At 42.7% G+C, this 15904-nt stretch overlaps 1 protein-coding gene and 2 pseudogenes across 1 annotated transcript; all 3 read right to left on the reverse strand.

The window, feature by feature from the left end:
- Positions 1–8316: 8316 nt before the first annotated feature.
- On the reverse strand, positions 8317–8665 carry LOC118653395 (annotated as a pseudogene).
- An 88-nt stretch (positions 8666–8753) lies between these two features.
- On the reverse strand, positions 8754–9083 carry LOC118653396 (annotated as a pseudogene).
- A 5275-nt stretch (positions 9084–14358) lies between these two features.
- RTL4 (retrotransposon Gag like 4) lies at positions 14359–15450 on the reverse strand. The gene has a single exon (XM_036304477.1). The coding sequence runs from the start codon at positions 15286–15288 to the stop codon at positions 14359–14361; it is 930 nt and encodes a 309-aa protein (XP_036160370.1). The 5' UTR covers positions 15289–15450.
- Between the last annotated feature and the right edge of the window lie 454 nt (positions 15451–15904).

The raw sequence follows: 15904 nt of genomic DNA on the forward strand, positions 1-15904 counted from the left end.
TCAGTGTTGTTTTAATGCTACCTATTTTTAAAAATACCCCAATTACATTTTTAGTGTAGTGGAATTGAGCCACCAGCTACAACTTAAAAAAGACCATAACAGCCTTCAAGGAAGGGTCTACAATTACTCTTCCCCCTCAAAGTACTGATGAAAACCAAATAGGCCACACACACAAAATACTGGATACCATTAAAAAACAGTTTTGGCAATAAAACAGAAAATATTATCTTATTCAAATTTATTTTGTGTCTATACCTGGAATTCTGGGTAACTTTGTCATGATTGTCCTTCACTAAAAACAAAGTAGAGCGAGAGAAGGTTTAGAAAGGGCATGCTGGAGAGATTAATGGCCTAGATCCACGGTCGGCAAACTGCAGCTCGTGAGCCACATGAGGCTCTTTGGCCTCTTGAGTGTGGATCTTCCACAAAATACCATGTGCGGGTGCACATACAGTACGATTGAAACTTCGTGGCCCATGCGCAGAAGTCGGTTTTCGGCCTGGGCGAGTCTATTTTGAAGAAGTACTGTTGATATTTGGCTCTGTTGACTAATGAGTTTGCCGACCACTGGCCTAGATGGGTGAACACATGAAGAATCACAAAAAGATTAGGACTTTTCAGCCTGGCACACCAATCTGGAAGGGCATGTAGTATAGTGGTCAAGAACATGGTATTTTCTATCAAATAGACCTAGGTATGAATCCTGGCTCCCTGACTTATTAGCTTGCCACTTTGGACAAATGAACTCTAAGAGTTTACTTGTTTACACCTGGGAAATGGAAATACAGTGGGGCCTTGACTTACGAGTTTAATTCCTTCCGAGACCGAGCTCGTTAAGGAGCTCATTAACTCAAATTACTCTATCAACTCAATGCAAAAAATTGGCTGAGAGACAGCTGGTATCTCAAAAAACTCGTTAGTCGGGACACTCAGAAGTCAAGGCCCCACTGTACTAATAGTTTCTTCCTCAGGGAGCTATTGTCAGGATTATGCATGTGATCCTTGTCCTTGGGATATAGTAAGTACCCAGTGACTGTTATTATGACTTGGAACCTTTAAAATCATATATGAAGTTATCTGCATAAACACATACTCTTTCATATCCTAGAACAATTGAATGGGGAAGGCAATAACCTTTAAATTATGGATAGGTGAAGCTAAGTAAGGGAAAATCTGATTTAAATGACAGGTAGTAAATTTATAGTCTTCATTGTCCCCATGAGGTGTCACAGACTAAAAACAGATTTAATAAAGGATGGATACATGATAGACTCATCATGCCTAATTAAGTGAACATGATATTTGATAGTTGTTGTTTCTCTTGTGGTTAATGTAAAAGAGAACACAGCTCTCTTCCCACAAATGTTCCTTGGAGTCAGATTTTGGACTGAAAATTCCCTGAGGTCGATACTGTGGGGGGTAGTTCTCAAACTTAACTGGCTTATTGCTATCTGAATTAATCAAAATCTTATTTTAATCTTGATTTTCTCATGACAATGATAGATAAGAATCATCACAAACCATCAAAGTTCTTGTTGTCTCCTGGCACTGAGCAAACACTGTAAACATTGAACTATTGTTAAAAAAAGAGTCAATAGCTTTGAATGAAGAGCTACAGAAATATGAAGTCTTTGTGATAGCCAGAAACCTTTGTTAGAATTCTGACTCAACAAGCAACAGCCTGCCCAATAAGATAATGAAGACACAGTGTCTTTTTTGATGTATCAAGGAATTTTCTCCAACTCATTACAAACACAAATAAAATTTCAAAGTACCAGAAGGCATTGATTTGTTATGTGCTTCTTTTATAGGCTGCTGTCCAGAACAAGTATTTCAACAAGTGGCTATGTGAATACCAGTTATTAGAGTGGCCGCTTTGTATTGAGTGGCTATAGGAGATGCAATTGGGTCAGTTTGGTGGTTCAGGAGCAGGAGGAATTAGTGTTTCCCTCTGCTATCAGAGATCAAATGGCTCTGGCATTAGAAAGATACTGCTTTCAAATCCTAGTCCTGCCACTTACTAGCTGCATAACTTTAGGGCTGGTAAGTTAACTGCTCTTAACCTTCATTTCATCATCTTTTATTGAACTTACTAGTGGCCTGGTGCATGAAATTCGTGCGCGGGGGGGGGGGGGGGCGGAGTTCCTCAACCCAGCCTGCACCCTCTCCAATCAGGGACCCCTTGGGGGATGTCCAACTGCCGGATTAGGCCCAATTTCTAAACTGGCAGTCAGACATCTCTCTTGCAATCTGGGACTGCTGGCTCCTAACCACTCATCTGCCTGCCGGCCTGATCTCCCTAACTGCTCTCTCCTGCCAGCCTGATCATCCTAACTGCTCTCCCCTGCTGGCCTGATTGCCTCTAACTGCCTCTGCCTTGGCCCTGCCACCATGGCTTTGTACGAAAGGACGTCCGGAAAGTCATCCGGAAGCTGTTTGGTCTCATTAGCATATTACCCTTTTATTAGTATAGATTGATTTCAGAGAGGGAGGCAGATAGAAACATTAATGATGAGAGAGAATCATTTATTGGCTGCCTCCTGCACGCCCCACACTGGGGATCAAGCCCAAAACCCAGGCATGTGCCCTAACCAAGAACTGAATTCCAGGCCCTTCAGTTCTCAGGTGGAGGCTCTACCCACTGGGCAACACCGGCCAGGGCTACACTTTCCCTTTCCGCTGGAATGTGTTCTGTCTGCTGGAGCTGAAACACTGAAGCTGTCTCACTGGGGCAGAGTGGGGTGCACTGGGAAACTCAGGGCAGAATGGGGTGCACTGGGTTGGAGTAGGCAGAGCCCCCTGAAAGCTGGAGAGGGGCCTCATTTAACAGCCACACTGTTTCATGGTTGTGCTGCCTCGCAGTTGAGCAACCACACAGTTGGGCTGTGCCACAGTCAGCGGGAGTTTACACAACAGAACTGTCTGCACGGATAGCTTCCTCCTCACCACACCCCCAAGCTGAGGGTTCCTTTTAGGGTTGAAGTGACACTGACCACCCTTGGTTGGTAGCCCAATCGGCCACCTTGGAAAGAGAAGTGGGGAATCCTGATTTTACGTGAACGCTCCAATTTCTTAAGTTAGCAATTAATGTGAACTTCAGATGTTTGGGCCAAACCAGAAAGGTGGTCAGGCCTGGTGTCCAGGCCACTGGGAGGCACTGAGCTCAATCCAGCTGTAAAGGGACCCTAGGCATCTGGGAAGGTGAAGGGGTTGGGGGCGTGCTTGGGTAATTCCAAACCCACTTGGTTTTTTTGTTGTTTTTTTTCCACTGATCACAATTTATTATAATCTATTGGCAGCACAGATAGATATTAGTTACCAGAACTATGTCTTCCTAGATGTGGACAGTATGTAGCCATTCTAAGGGGAACTGTGTGCACTTAATCATCAGCAAGATCTTCCAGGTTTTTTTTGTTGTTTTTTTGTTATTTTAATGAAAATAAGCTTTATTACATCAAGTAATAAATACATACAAAGATGCAAACAATATTAGTCACTTTCTTCTTTTTTGAAATCTTTATTGTTCAGACTATTACAGTTGTTCCTCATTTTTCCCCCCATAGCTCCCCTCCACCCAGTTCCCACCCCAGCCTCTGCCCTTACCCCCCCTACTGTCCTCATCCATAGGTGTACAATTTTTGTCCAGTCTCTTCTCACACCCCCACACCCCTTCCCCACCGAGAATTGTCAGTCCACTCCCTGTCTATGCCCCTGATTCTATTATATTCACCAGTTTATTCTGTTCATCAGATTTTTTATTCACTTGATTTTTAGATTCACTTGTTGATAGATATGTATTTGTTGTTCATAATTTTTATGTTTACCTTTTTCTTCTTCTTCCTCTTCTTAAAGAATACCTTTCAGCATTTCATGTAATACTGGTTTGGTGGTGATGAACTCCTTTAGCTTTTTCTTATCTTTGAAGCTCTTTATCTGACCTTCAATTCTGAATGATAGCTTTGCTGGGTAGACTAATCTTGGTTGTAGGTTCTTGTTATTCATCACTTTGAATATTTCTTGCCACTCCCTTCTGGCCTGCATAGTTTCTGTTGAGAAATCAGCTGACAATCATATGGGTACTCCCTTGTAGGTAACTAGCTGTTTTTCTCTTGCTGCTTTTAAGATTCTCTCCTTGTCTTTTGCTCTTGGCATTTTAATTATGATGTGTCTTGGTGTGATCCTCTTTGGATTCCTTTTGTTTGGGGTTCTCTTTGCTTCTTGGACTTGTAAGTCTATTTCTTTCACCAGGTAGGGGAAGTTTTCAGTCATTATTTCTCCAAATAGGTTTTCAATATCTTGCTCTCTCTCTTCTTCTGGCACCCCTATAATTCGGATGTTGGTACACTTGAAGCTGTCCCAGAGGCTCCTTACACTATCTTCGTATTTTTGGATTCTTTTTTCTTTTTGCTTTTCTGGTTGGGTGTTTTTTACTTCTTCATACTTCAAATCTTTGACTTGATTCTTGCGATCCTCTAGTCTGCTGTAGGATCTCTGTATATTCTTCATTTCAGTCAGTGTATGCTTAATTTCTAATTGGTCCTTTTTCATATCCTTGAGGGTCTCACTAGACTTATTGAGGGTCTTACTAAATTTATCTGTGTTTTCTAGAAAATTCTTGAAAAACCTTAAAAGCATGGTTTTAAATTCTATATCCAGTAGTTTGCTTTCCTCCACTTCTGTCATTTGTAACCTGTTTCTTTGTCTCTGCATTTTGGCTGCTTTCCTGTGTTGATAGAGTGATTTTCTGTGCTAGGTGTCCTATAGGGCCCAGTGGCTCAGCCTCCCCAATTACCTGAGGTGGACAGTCTTGGTGCACCCCTTTGTGGGCTGTGTGCACAGTCTTGTTGTAGTTAGGCCTTGATTGTAGTTGGTATCATTGGGAGGAATTGACCTCCAGGCCAATTGGCTGTGAGATTCAGCTGTGTCTGCAGTGGGAGAACTTCTGTGCTGGAGACACCCTTATGGGGCAAGACTTATTTCAGTGAAACTTTGGTGCTCACTGAGTCTGCCCCCTGAGTGTGTCCCTTATGGATCTTAGGAGTTGTAATCTGGATGGTCCCACTTTGACCACTGGATACACTGGCACTTGGATCTCTAAGGAGGTGCTAATTTAGTCTCTTCCTGAGGTTACCCAGCAGGAGCTACGGAGAGATCTGCAGATTCCTCTTCTTTGTTTGGGGTTTGGAGGTGCCCAGATGAGGCCCAGCTGTGAAGCAATGCAATCTGCTGTGGGGCCTTGGGCCTTCTTTTGGATTATCTGAGTCTCTCTGACCCAGCTGCAGTTTGCTAGGTAATTTTAGATTGCAAAGGGCCAGGTCATTCATATGCAAAATCCTCTGTGCACACCTTGGGTGGGACGGGGTCTCAGGGAATCAACAGGGCGGAGCAAGCAGCTATGGCTGATCCTCAGCCCTGCCCTACGAGGTCCCGGGTCTCAGTGGCCTGCAGTAATCACCACATGCACCTCTGAGAGAAAGCCGCTCTCGAGTTCCGCCTGCTTCCAGACAGTCCAGTTTCTCCCTGTATGAGTCTGGGTCCCCAGAGACTCACCTGGAACTGGAGTTCAGAGCAGTTGGGAGCTTGTGACTCCCTCCAGATTGAAAAAGACACTGGCGTCCTCAGTTGTCAGCCCTTTCCATGTGTGCCTCTGTACCTCTGCACTTTACTTCTGTACCTCTTCTGAGTCTCAGTGTGCTTTTCTCTTTCCTTCTAGTTGTAGAATTTCCACTCAGCCAGCCTTCCTGTGGTTCTGGATGATGTCCGTTTTGTCTTTTAGTTGTATTTTTGAAGTGGTTGTGCAAGGCAGCAATTTCAGGTGTTTACCTATGCCGCCATCTTGGTTTCCCTCCAGTCACTTTCTGCCACTGATGGGAAAGGCAGAACTGAAATCTACATACATACTTAGGGGAAATTTCAGGGGTCCTTGTGGGGCGAGGTCCCATAAGTTGCTCTTTCTTCTGTATTTATAACTTGTGCATTTTTTTTTATTGTTTAGAGTTGGTTTATTCTGAAGAATTTGCCTTACAAATGTTGTTTATAAAATGCACCTTACTATTATATTAATTCTTTCCTTACCACTACTCTTTATCCTCACTTTTTTTTTTGCTAAAAGTATTACAAAGGGTATTACATATGTGCCCTTTTTATTCCCCCGCCCTTAACAATCCCCTGGCCGCCCCTACCCTCCAGTGTCTTATGTCCATTGGTTATGCTTATATGCATGCATATAAGTCCTTCGGTTGATCTCTTACTCCCATCCCTCCTGCCCCCCAACCCTCCCCAGCCTTCCTGCTGCAGTTTGACAATCTTTTTGAGGCACCTCTGCCCCTGTATCTATTGTTCAAAAGTTTATAATGGTCTCTATTATCCATGAATGAGTGAGATCATGTGGTATTTTTCCTTCATTGACTGGCTTATTTCACTTAGCATAATGCTCTCCAGCTCCATCCATGCCGTTGCAAGTGATAAGAGTTCCTTCTTTTTTATAGCAGCATAGTATTCCATCGTGTAGATGTACCACAGTTTTCTAATCCATTCATCTACTGATGGGCACTTAGGCTGTTTCCAGATCTTAGCTATGGTGAATTGTGCTGCTATGAACATAGGGGTGCATATATCCTTTCTGATTGGTGTTTCTGGTTTCTTGGGATATATTCCTAGAAGTGGGATCACAGGGTCAAATGGGAGTTCCATTTTTAGTTTTTTGAGGAAACTCCACACTGTCTTCCATAGTGGCTGCATCAGTCTGCATTCCCACCAGCAGTGCACAAGTATTCCTTTTTCTCCACATCCTCTCCAGCACTTGTTGTTTGTTGATTTGTTGATGATAGCCAGTCTGACAGGTGTGAGATGGTACCTCATTGTTGTTTTGATTTGCATCTCTCAGATGATTAGTGACTTTGAGCATGTTTTCATATGTCTCTTGGCTTTCTGAATGTCTTCTTTTGAAAGGTGTCTATTTAGGTCCTTTGCCCATTTTTTGATTGGATTGTTTATCTTCCTTTTGTTAAGTTGTATGAGTTCCCTATAAATTTTGGAGATTAGGCCCTTATCAGATATGACATTGGCAAATATGTTTTCCCACGCAGTGGGTTTTCTTGTTGTTTTGTTGATGGTTTCTTTTGCTGTGCAGAAGCTTTTTATTTTGATGTAGTCCCATTTGTTCATTTTCTCTTTAGTTTCAAGTGCCCTAGGAGCTGTATCAGTGAAGAAATTGTTTCGGCATATGTCTGAGATTTTGTTGCCTTCAGATTCTTCTAGAATTTTTATGGTTTCCTGTCGTACATTTAAGTCCTTTATCCATTTTGAGTTTATTTTTGTGTATGGTGTAAGTTGGTGATCTAGTTTCATTTTCTTGCATATATCTGTCCAATTTTCCCAACACCATTTATTGAAGACACTGTCTTGGCTCCATTGTATGTTCTTGCCTCCATTGTCAAATATTAATTGAGCATATTGGTTCGGGCCGATTTCTGGGCTCTCTATTCTATTCCATTGATCTATATGCCTATTCTTGTGCCAGTACCAGGCAGTTTTGAGAACAGTGGCTTTGTAATACATCTTGATATCTGGTATTGAGATCCCACCTACTTTGTTCTTTCTCAGGATTGCTGCAGCTATTCGGAGTCTTTTTATTCCAGATGAATTTTTGGAGAGTTCGTTCTAGATCTGTGAAGTATGCCATTGGTATTTTAATGGGAAGTGCGTTGAATTTATAGTATAACTTGTGCATTTTAAAGATTGACTTCAAAGTACTAATAGTCATGCAAATGCTTAAGCAAATAAAAAAAAAGTTACATTGAGCAGCATTTATACTGTGTCGCAAATTAAAGCACTGAGCACAGAACCTGATGTAGTCATCCACTGGCTACTAAAGTGCTGTCTCAGGACTTGCTGAAATAAACCCTCAGAGTTGGATCAGCTCAGAAGAGAAACATAAAGAACCATGTGAGTAACAGAAATGTATCCAGAAGAGAAACTCTGGTATCTGGGAGGCCAACTATGGTTTACTGTGATAGGTAACTGACGTGCATCATGTAAATCAATGTTTTTAAAAAACACACACAAAATGCCCTGGATAGTTCCTAACTAATATGTAAACCTAATAACTGCAAAACTCTCTTCTCCATCTCAGCGACGGGAGGTTTGGAGCCTGACGAACCACGGGAGGGGCACAGGGAGGAGAAACCAAGCTGTTACCATTTTGAAACCAAGTTTCATCTGAAGGGAGGGGAGGGAAGGGGGGTGAAGGGGGCATGAGCTGTCACTTCTTAGAAGAAGATGGAAAGCCTTTGGTGCTGACTCAGAGGCTAGGAACTAGGGTTCCGCTCTCTCAGCCAAGCACTCCCGAACCAGTCCTCTCACGTGGATGATGCCTCGTTTCAGTCTCTCCATCGTGCTCTTGCTGGGTGGGATCTTCAAAGTACCTGGGTGGGATCTCCTTCCCCAGCTCTTTGATGATGGCCAGAAGCTCAGCATATTTGCTCTTGGGCACCTGGCTGTTCCCTGTTCCCTGCGTGTAGCCTAGAGATGGTGGTCCGTAGTCACTGAGCAGCTGGCGGTACTGGGAGGATGTTGCCATGCTGGTGGAAGGCGGGTGGATGCTCTCAGCAGCGTTGAGGGAGGCTGTGGACATGTGCAAGGTCAAGTTCGGTTTGTAAGACATCCCCCCCACTCGCCCACCGAGCTCCGGCGCACATTTTGTTGTTGATAGCTTGGGCTGCACCAGCAAATATGGCTGTCCCTAACCCTGACACCGCCGCAATATCATGATCTTTCAGTTTCTTGATGTTCTGCTTGTGCCGATCAATTTCTTTCTGCAGACGTTCAATCTCCTTTTTATGAAGAGTGATCTCTTCTACATGTTGTTTCTTCAAGGCTGCCAGCTGTTCTTTAGTCCGCTCTTGGAAGTATCGTTCCTCTTCAGCCTTCTCTTTTTTTGCAGAGGTCCCACCGGCTTCCCTGATTGTGTCCGCCTAGGAGCTGAAATTAGCTGACCATTGGCAGCCAAAGTGCCCGGCTTGCATGGCCCTCACTCCCCACACTTCGAGCTGCAGCTGCACCACCGAAGCGGAGACTGCCATGGTTGTCAGTGCTGCGCAGCTCCGGACCACCCCACTTGGCTTTAAACGCAAACCTGCCTTGGACAGACCTTGAAGGTCTTTTTTCCCTCTGTCTGCTCACATTCAAGTGCCAGCAGTGCTGGTCCATTGGTGCCTGGCCTGTCCTCTTCAGATTCAACCTGCAGGACTACTAAGGGAGCCAGTCCAAGGAATGGGAAGCGGCCTCAGTGCCCAAGGCCAAGTTCCAGGAGGCCAGCAGCCCTGTCGAGATCCTGCTGGCAGCACTGGTCCATTGGTGCCTGTCCTGTCCTCTTCAGATTGACCCTGCAGGACTACTAAGGAAGCCAGTCCCCAGTTCCTCCCTGCTCCCGATGCTGTGTGTGCAACCTCCTCCTGTTCGGTTGTGACCCGTTATGGCGTCCCAACCTAATTAGCATATTTCTCTATATGATATATATATATAATCACCACCTGAGCATTAAGAGCCTAAGAGCCAGAAATGGATATCATAATGTGAAATTAAATATCATTAACAAGTTAAAGCACTGAGCACAGAACCTGATGTAGTCATCCACCAACTATAAATTCCCTTTCCCCAGATGCACACAAAGCCAAATTATATGCCCAAAGAGACGTTTTCTATGCATAGGAAAACTGAAATTCTTTTTTTTTTTAATATATTTTATTGATTTTTTACAGAGAGGAAGGGAGAGGGATAGAGAGTTAGAAACATCAATGAGAGAGAAACATTAATCAGCTGCCTCCTGCACACCCCCTACTGGGGATGTGCCCGCAACCAAGGTACATGCCCTTGACCGGAATCGAACCTGGGACCCTTCAGTCCGCAGGCCGACGCTCTATCCACTGAGCCAAACCTGTTAGGGCAAAACTGAAATTCTTATGGTCTTCCACAATGAAGGGTTACTATGAAGCAAATGGAATTGGTGAAATATAGTCACAACTGGCTGATCGCTGAATTGGATAGATAAAAGGACCAGAGCCACGTTATGTGTGCACTGAAAGGCACTGATCAGAAAACAGTTTCAAATAGACTCAAGAGTCTAAGCTTATATAAAGAAGTAATATCAATAATTTAGTGCATTAATATTCAAAGTTATAGCCATTATCAATGAAGGGGAAATGTTGTCTGAGTATCAGGAGAGTTCTACTGACTCTACTAAGTGGTGTACCACCCTTCAGGCATTTTTGTTTGTAAAATGTGAGCAGTAACCCTTGTATGAAGGTGTCATTGAAGACTTATGACATTATAGTCCAGCCGTGGGCAAACTACTGCCCGCGGGCCAGATCTGGCCCGTTTGAAATGAATAAAACTAAAAAAAAAAAGACGGTACCCTTTTATGTAATGATGTTTACTTTGAATTTATATTAATTCACACAAACACTCCATCCATGCTTTTGTTCCAGCCCTCCCGTCCAGTTTAAGAACCCATTGTGGCCCTCGAGTCAAAAAGTTTGCCCACCCCTGTTATAGTCCCTTGGAGGTTTTCCCAGTCTCTTGGCTAAATGAGGCCTGAAGCTTCAAAGAGAGGCAGTGAAAGATGGTCACCAACGTAGAAGGATATACAGATGTGGCAGAAGCTCCCAGAGCTTTCCCAAGGGCATGATATGTTAGATTTTTGCCAAGATGCTGATATATCTTAAATTCTCTATTTTGTTTCAGAGATGACTATTGTGGTCATAGGCAAGATTGTTCTGAGTGGAGAAGATCTTCCAGAATCTAGAAAAGGGTGATATTTGTTTTACCATCATGGGTAGAGGTTAGGGCAGTGACAGTATTTTTCTTATGTATTGCCATCTGGACAGAATGGAGATGATGAGAGTTAGGCCAGTTGTATACACCCCTCTCTCTCCAAAGGTTCTTCACATGGGCTTATGTCTACATATCTTCATCCATGACAGTGTATCCTGATGGTTTGACTAAGCTATGTAGTATTGTAAGAAGCAATTGCTTAAGGCAGGTACCATGGTGCTGAATGTGTGCGGAGAAAAGTGCAGAAAGTGAAACCCATAGGTATTTTGTAATTTTATTACAGTTGTAGACAAATGAGAGAAATAAAGAGGGAGGCTGATTGACTGTTGAGGCAATGGTCTCAGGGAGGCTAATATTCAGTGGATTTGCTATGGTTCACACTGTGGTGCTGACTTTGCACGGTGAAAATCTTATTTTTTTTTACAGTGTGCTCAGAGGCGATTAGAATCTGGAAGATTGATGCTATTAAAACTACAAAAAACTGATATATAAGCCAAACATGAATTTATTCATTTATAATAAGAATTAGTCTAGAACACTCGTGCCAGCTGGTTAGCAAATTTTCTGCCATAACAACATTTTTATACAGGAAAATATTACTTTTTAGAGCATAGAGTCAAAGCAAGGGGAGTTTGGTGACAATCGTAATGGCTAATGACAAAAATTGAGATGGCCTTGTGCCTTCACCTCACTCACTGTAGGTGGACCTGCCAAATCATTTGCTGGTCAACATCCCCCCTCTGACTCTAGAGAGATTACCAGTATCCTGTGGTTTTTAATTGCCTCCTTTTTCTCTTTTTTTTCTCTTTTGGATTCCATGCAGAACATTTTCTTGTAAACAATTCCTTCTTAAGACATCATAAAATGATTAGATTCTATCTTGCTGGGTGGCATCAATTATACAGCAGATCTGCCTCCCACACTACAACCTTGATTATACCTGGGGGCTACCCAAGCATTAACATTTCCAGACTACATATTTCAGTAGGTTACATCTCATCTGTTTTCTGTAGATTTTAATTTGCTTCACTCTCAGAAAAGTTCACTCTGGTATACGTTCTGAAAACTCATCCATGTAACTCTTTCTGCTAAGTAATGAATTAATTATAGTTGAAGTGGATGGTGTCACTATAAAATATTTTAAAGTGGTAAATAAAATGTTTGCTAGCTAGTAGGCATAAAAGTATTATCTCAGCATTCTATTCATATGCTCAGTCTCACTGTTAGATTTCATCACACAGAGCACAAGAGGTGGCCTCTAGAAGTGGGAGGTGAACTGAAGTTAATAGCCCAGGGTTGATTATCTATTCTGAGAGGCTGAAATATGAAGATTTCTTGGAGAAGAAGGTAATTTTGCTGCAGAGGGAAGGTCCAAAGAGGAAACAGAGTGACATATTTTTGTGAGAGGGCACATAATGATAAATTATGTTCCTAAGAAAGGAAATGTTGGTGATGAAGCCAATTGAATGCTACCATTAGCACTCCAGGAATATACTAGGGTTTGTAAGGAAATGACTTGAGGCCATTGAATGAGTTCTTTATTACAGAATTGGTGGTGCTAGATTAGGATTCCTCCTGGTAATTCCAGAGTCACTTAAAGTTCATATAAATCTACCCTTTGCCATGGTTCTCAACCTTCTGGCCCTTTAAATACAGTTCCTCGTGTTGTGACCCAACCATAAAATTATTTTCGTTGCTACTTCATAACTGTAATGTTGCTACTGTTATGAATCGTAATGTAAATATCTGACATGCAGGATGGTCTTAGGCGACCCCTGTGAAAGGGTCGTTCGACCGCCAAAGGGGTCGCCACCCACAGGTTGAGAACCGCTACTTTAGGGGATCTCATATAATCCTAGTATTCTCATGAGAATTCCTTGGAACAACTGAAATATATGCATTCAGGTCTCCTTGTTGTGAGAGCACATGGAGTAAAGTGGATGCATAGCAAGCTGTTGATAAAAGAGACCTCTTGTGAATGCAAATAAGGATTGGTACAGTAGTTAGTGAGGCACTGATGGGCAGAAAGATCTGTCTGGTAGTGCTACAAGATGAGAGTAGTAAGCTCCTAGCTAGGTTTAAGTATTGCCAATGTTAGCATAATTCTCCAGAAATAAGGCCAAAGGACAATTGCACTTTATATTCTGAGAGGTCTTGGTGGCTACTAGGAAAAATGGAATTAGCAATTTTTCTTCAGGGGATCCATTATGAGGACATATATCAGTACTACAAAGCAGGGAACAGAGGACTGGATAATTACTAGGAATCACTGATCATCATTAGATATCCTTAAGATTTTAGAAAGCTGTGCCTTTCCAGCATAGCATGATGTTTGTTCAGAAGCATTAGGAATCGATATACAGAGCTGATGTATGTCAAGAGTACAACACAAGCAATCCAACCCCACTTCTTGAGTTTTATGTACAGATGGTGTTTGTTTATATGCCCCAGGATTCTTCAGATGAGATGGTTCAGAAAGTCGCCTGCCATTAATTGCTCTTCAAGACATTCAATCAGGCAAGAGCTTCCCAGAGGTCATCCATAAGAGTAGAGCTTAACATAAATGGCCAGTGATCCTACGTGGTGACCACACTGAAGCCTCTAGAGTCAGAAACTTTTGCAGGGCCTGACTCTCAGTCTTCAATGCAGACACAGTAATTACTATGGGATACCTTCCCCCAACTTTCACTAAATACTTGTCAGAAGTCATTATCCTAGACAATTTTAACTTGGCCATACAACATGCAGAAACCTAAAGTAGATGATTGGCAAAAAGGAAGGTAAACTGGAATTGGTAGAGCTTAGCTAAAAATATGTACCTGTCTGAAGGGCTAGAAGTAGACTGACAATTCCAGGCTGTGTTCAAAAGGCCATACCACCTGGTTTGTCAATAGCCAAGAGACCCAGTATGTTGAGAAAGCTTAAGTCTTTAAATGACAATAAAATATAGCTGTATGGAAGGGTGGCAGAGCTTTGTTTCCATGAAGGTTGGCTTGTGTTGAAGCTGAACTCTAGTCAACAGGTGGAGCAGAAGCCAGCCTCTAGTAGGATAATATTGGTAGGAAATATGAAAATGCAATTAAGTCTTCAGTCCAGAGTCTTAAACCAACAGAGAACAATGAGGGTGAGGGTAAAAAGATTGGGTCCACTCTTAGGCACAGAAGACTCAAACTAGATCTCACCCATTGGTGGGGAAGAGGTTCTTAATGTACTTCCAGGGTTGTTTTCATTGGCAAAGACTGGGCAGAGTTTTGCCTGCAGGGTTTTAGTACTCTTGGGAAATTAGTACCAACTACAGAAAGTACCTGTGAATTGTTTTCATCATTGTTGGGTTAGGTTTGGTGATGGGTCACCAAATAAATAAGATCTGGTTATTTAAATTTCCAGAAGGACATGTGTTCATGAATGTATAAAGTGCTATCACAGTTCTCCATCTGTATTTTAAATGTTTAGTGCAGGATATAAATCAGTAAGGCTGGAGGTGAGAGGAATGTAAGTTCACAAAGGGACATGCCTTGGCTCCTCTTACTGGTGAGCTGGGTTGTTTATCCTTGCTGGAGCTCGAGATCGTTTTGCAAGGCAATCTCTTGTGAAGTGATCAGCTTGGCTGCAGTAGAGGCACAAGTGAGTTTCTTGCTGGCGGGCTCGTTTGGCAGGGGTGAGAGGTGGCTGGCTTCCTCTCAGCTGTATAAGCTCCTTGGATGATGGACATGAGGGGCTGGAGAGGGTTTGGTAGTGCACCAGGGATGACAACACTGGGAGCTGGGCCTCTGACTGTAAGAGCTCTGGCTTGTCACTGTGTTTCCTGTCTAACTGAATACACTGAGTGATCAGGTCTGGGAGGTTGTCCATCATATCTGTGCCACTCATTTCATCCTGAATGGGATCAGGTAGGCCCTCTTGGAAGTGATCACTCTCATTGGTTTCATTACAGCTCAGATTTTGAGCAAGAGGCTGGAAAGTAGTAGCATCCTGCTGAGAGGAGTTGTCCCCTTCGTCAACCTTAGCATTCACCAGAGGGCTCATTTCCTGTCTTTTGGACTCACCAAATGACCGCTGGAACTCAAGAACAAAGTTCTCATATTGCTTCAACAGAGCACTCTGCTCAGACTTAGATATCATCCCACAACTTTCCATCTGCTGAGATAGGTAGTCAAAAAACAATTTGACTTGGGCATCGTGTATGGGATTGGTGATCTTGAGAGTTGTCAAATAGTTAGTCACCTGAGCAAGAAACCCTGAGAGATTGGCAGGGTCATCAGGAAACTGGGAAAGATTCTTCAGTGAATAGAGTAAAGGCATCATTGGGGTGGCCAGAGCAGGCATGACTTTATCCCTCACAGTCGTGTTCTCCTCAGTCAGATGCTGCACTTGTGGCTGCAGAATGAGGTTCTCTGCCCAAAGGGAGGAATGTTCTACCTGCAATGTAGGTGATGATTCTGTATGCTTCTCCATTATATCTTCCGGAAATAAGTAGAATTGAGTACAAGTCCTGGAGACCAGTGGTCAGACAGTGGGTTTGCTCTGTGATCAAAGAGACAGTATCATGAGCAAGTAGCCAAAGCTGTTAGCTATGAAGTCACAGGAGATGCTGAGAGCTGAGCTGGAGAGATGGCAAAAATTGTTGTCCACTACTGAATGTCACCTCGTCTTCAGGGAGAATGCCAATGTTCTGCACATTCAGAAGAAATAAATTACCTTAGGACAAATAAAGGATTTTGAATTAAGAAGATAAATATAAAAGACACAGTAGATTTCTCTCCCCACTCCCTTATATTATAGGAATTTGCCCTTAGATTAAGCCTTTGGTTCTAAAGTACCTTTTTTTAAAATCAGAGACTCAAAGAATTTTATAATCCATAGTGACCTTAGAGATCATCCATGTCAAATTCATACTTTCACAGATGAGAAAACAGAGATCCAGAGAGGTAAAAGTGTTTGCCCAAAGAAACAAATCTTGTTAATATTGGATCCAGCATGCTCATCAGGACTACTATCCAGAATAGCAATTCCTCCAGTACCACAGATATACTCATTTGCATACACTACTCAAGGCATGGTGAAGATTCAT

Source organism: Myotis myotis, unplaced genomic scaffold (assembly GCF_014108235.1).
Source record: "Myotis myotis isolate mMyoMyo1 unplaced genomic scaffold, mMyoMyo1.p scaffold_m19_p_4, whole genome shotgun sequence".
NCBI classification, from domain to species: Eukaryota; Metazoa; Chordata; class Mammalia; order Chiroptera; family Vespertilionidae; genus Myotis; species Myotis myotis.

Bases quoted from the DNA above. Each gene is read 5' to 3' on its own strand.
- RTL4 (XM_036304477.1), bottom strand. From the start codon at position 15,288: ATGGAGAAGCATACAGAATCATCACCTACATTGCAGGTAGAACATTCC.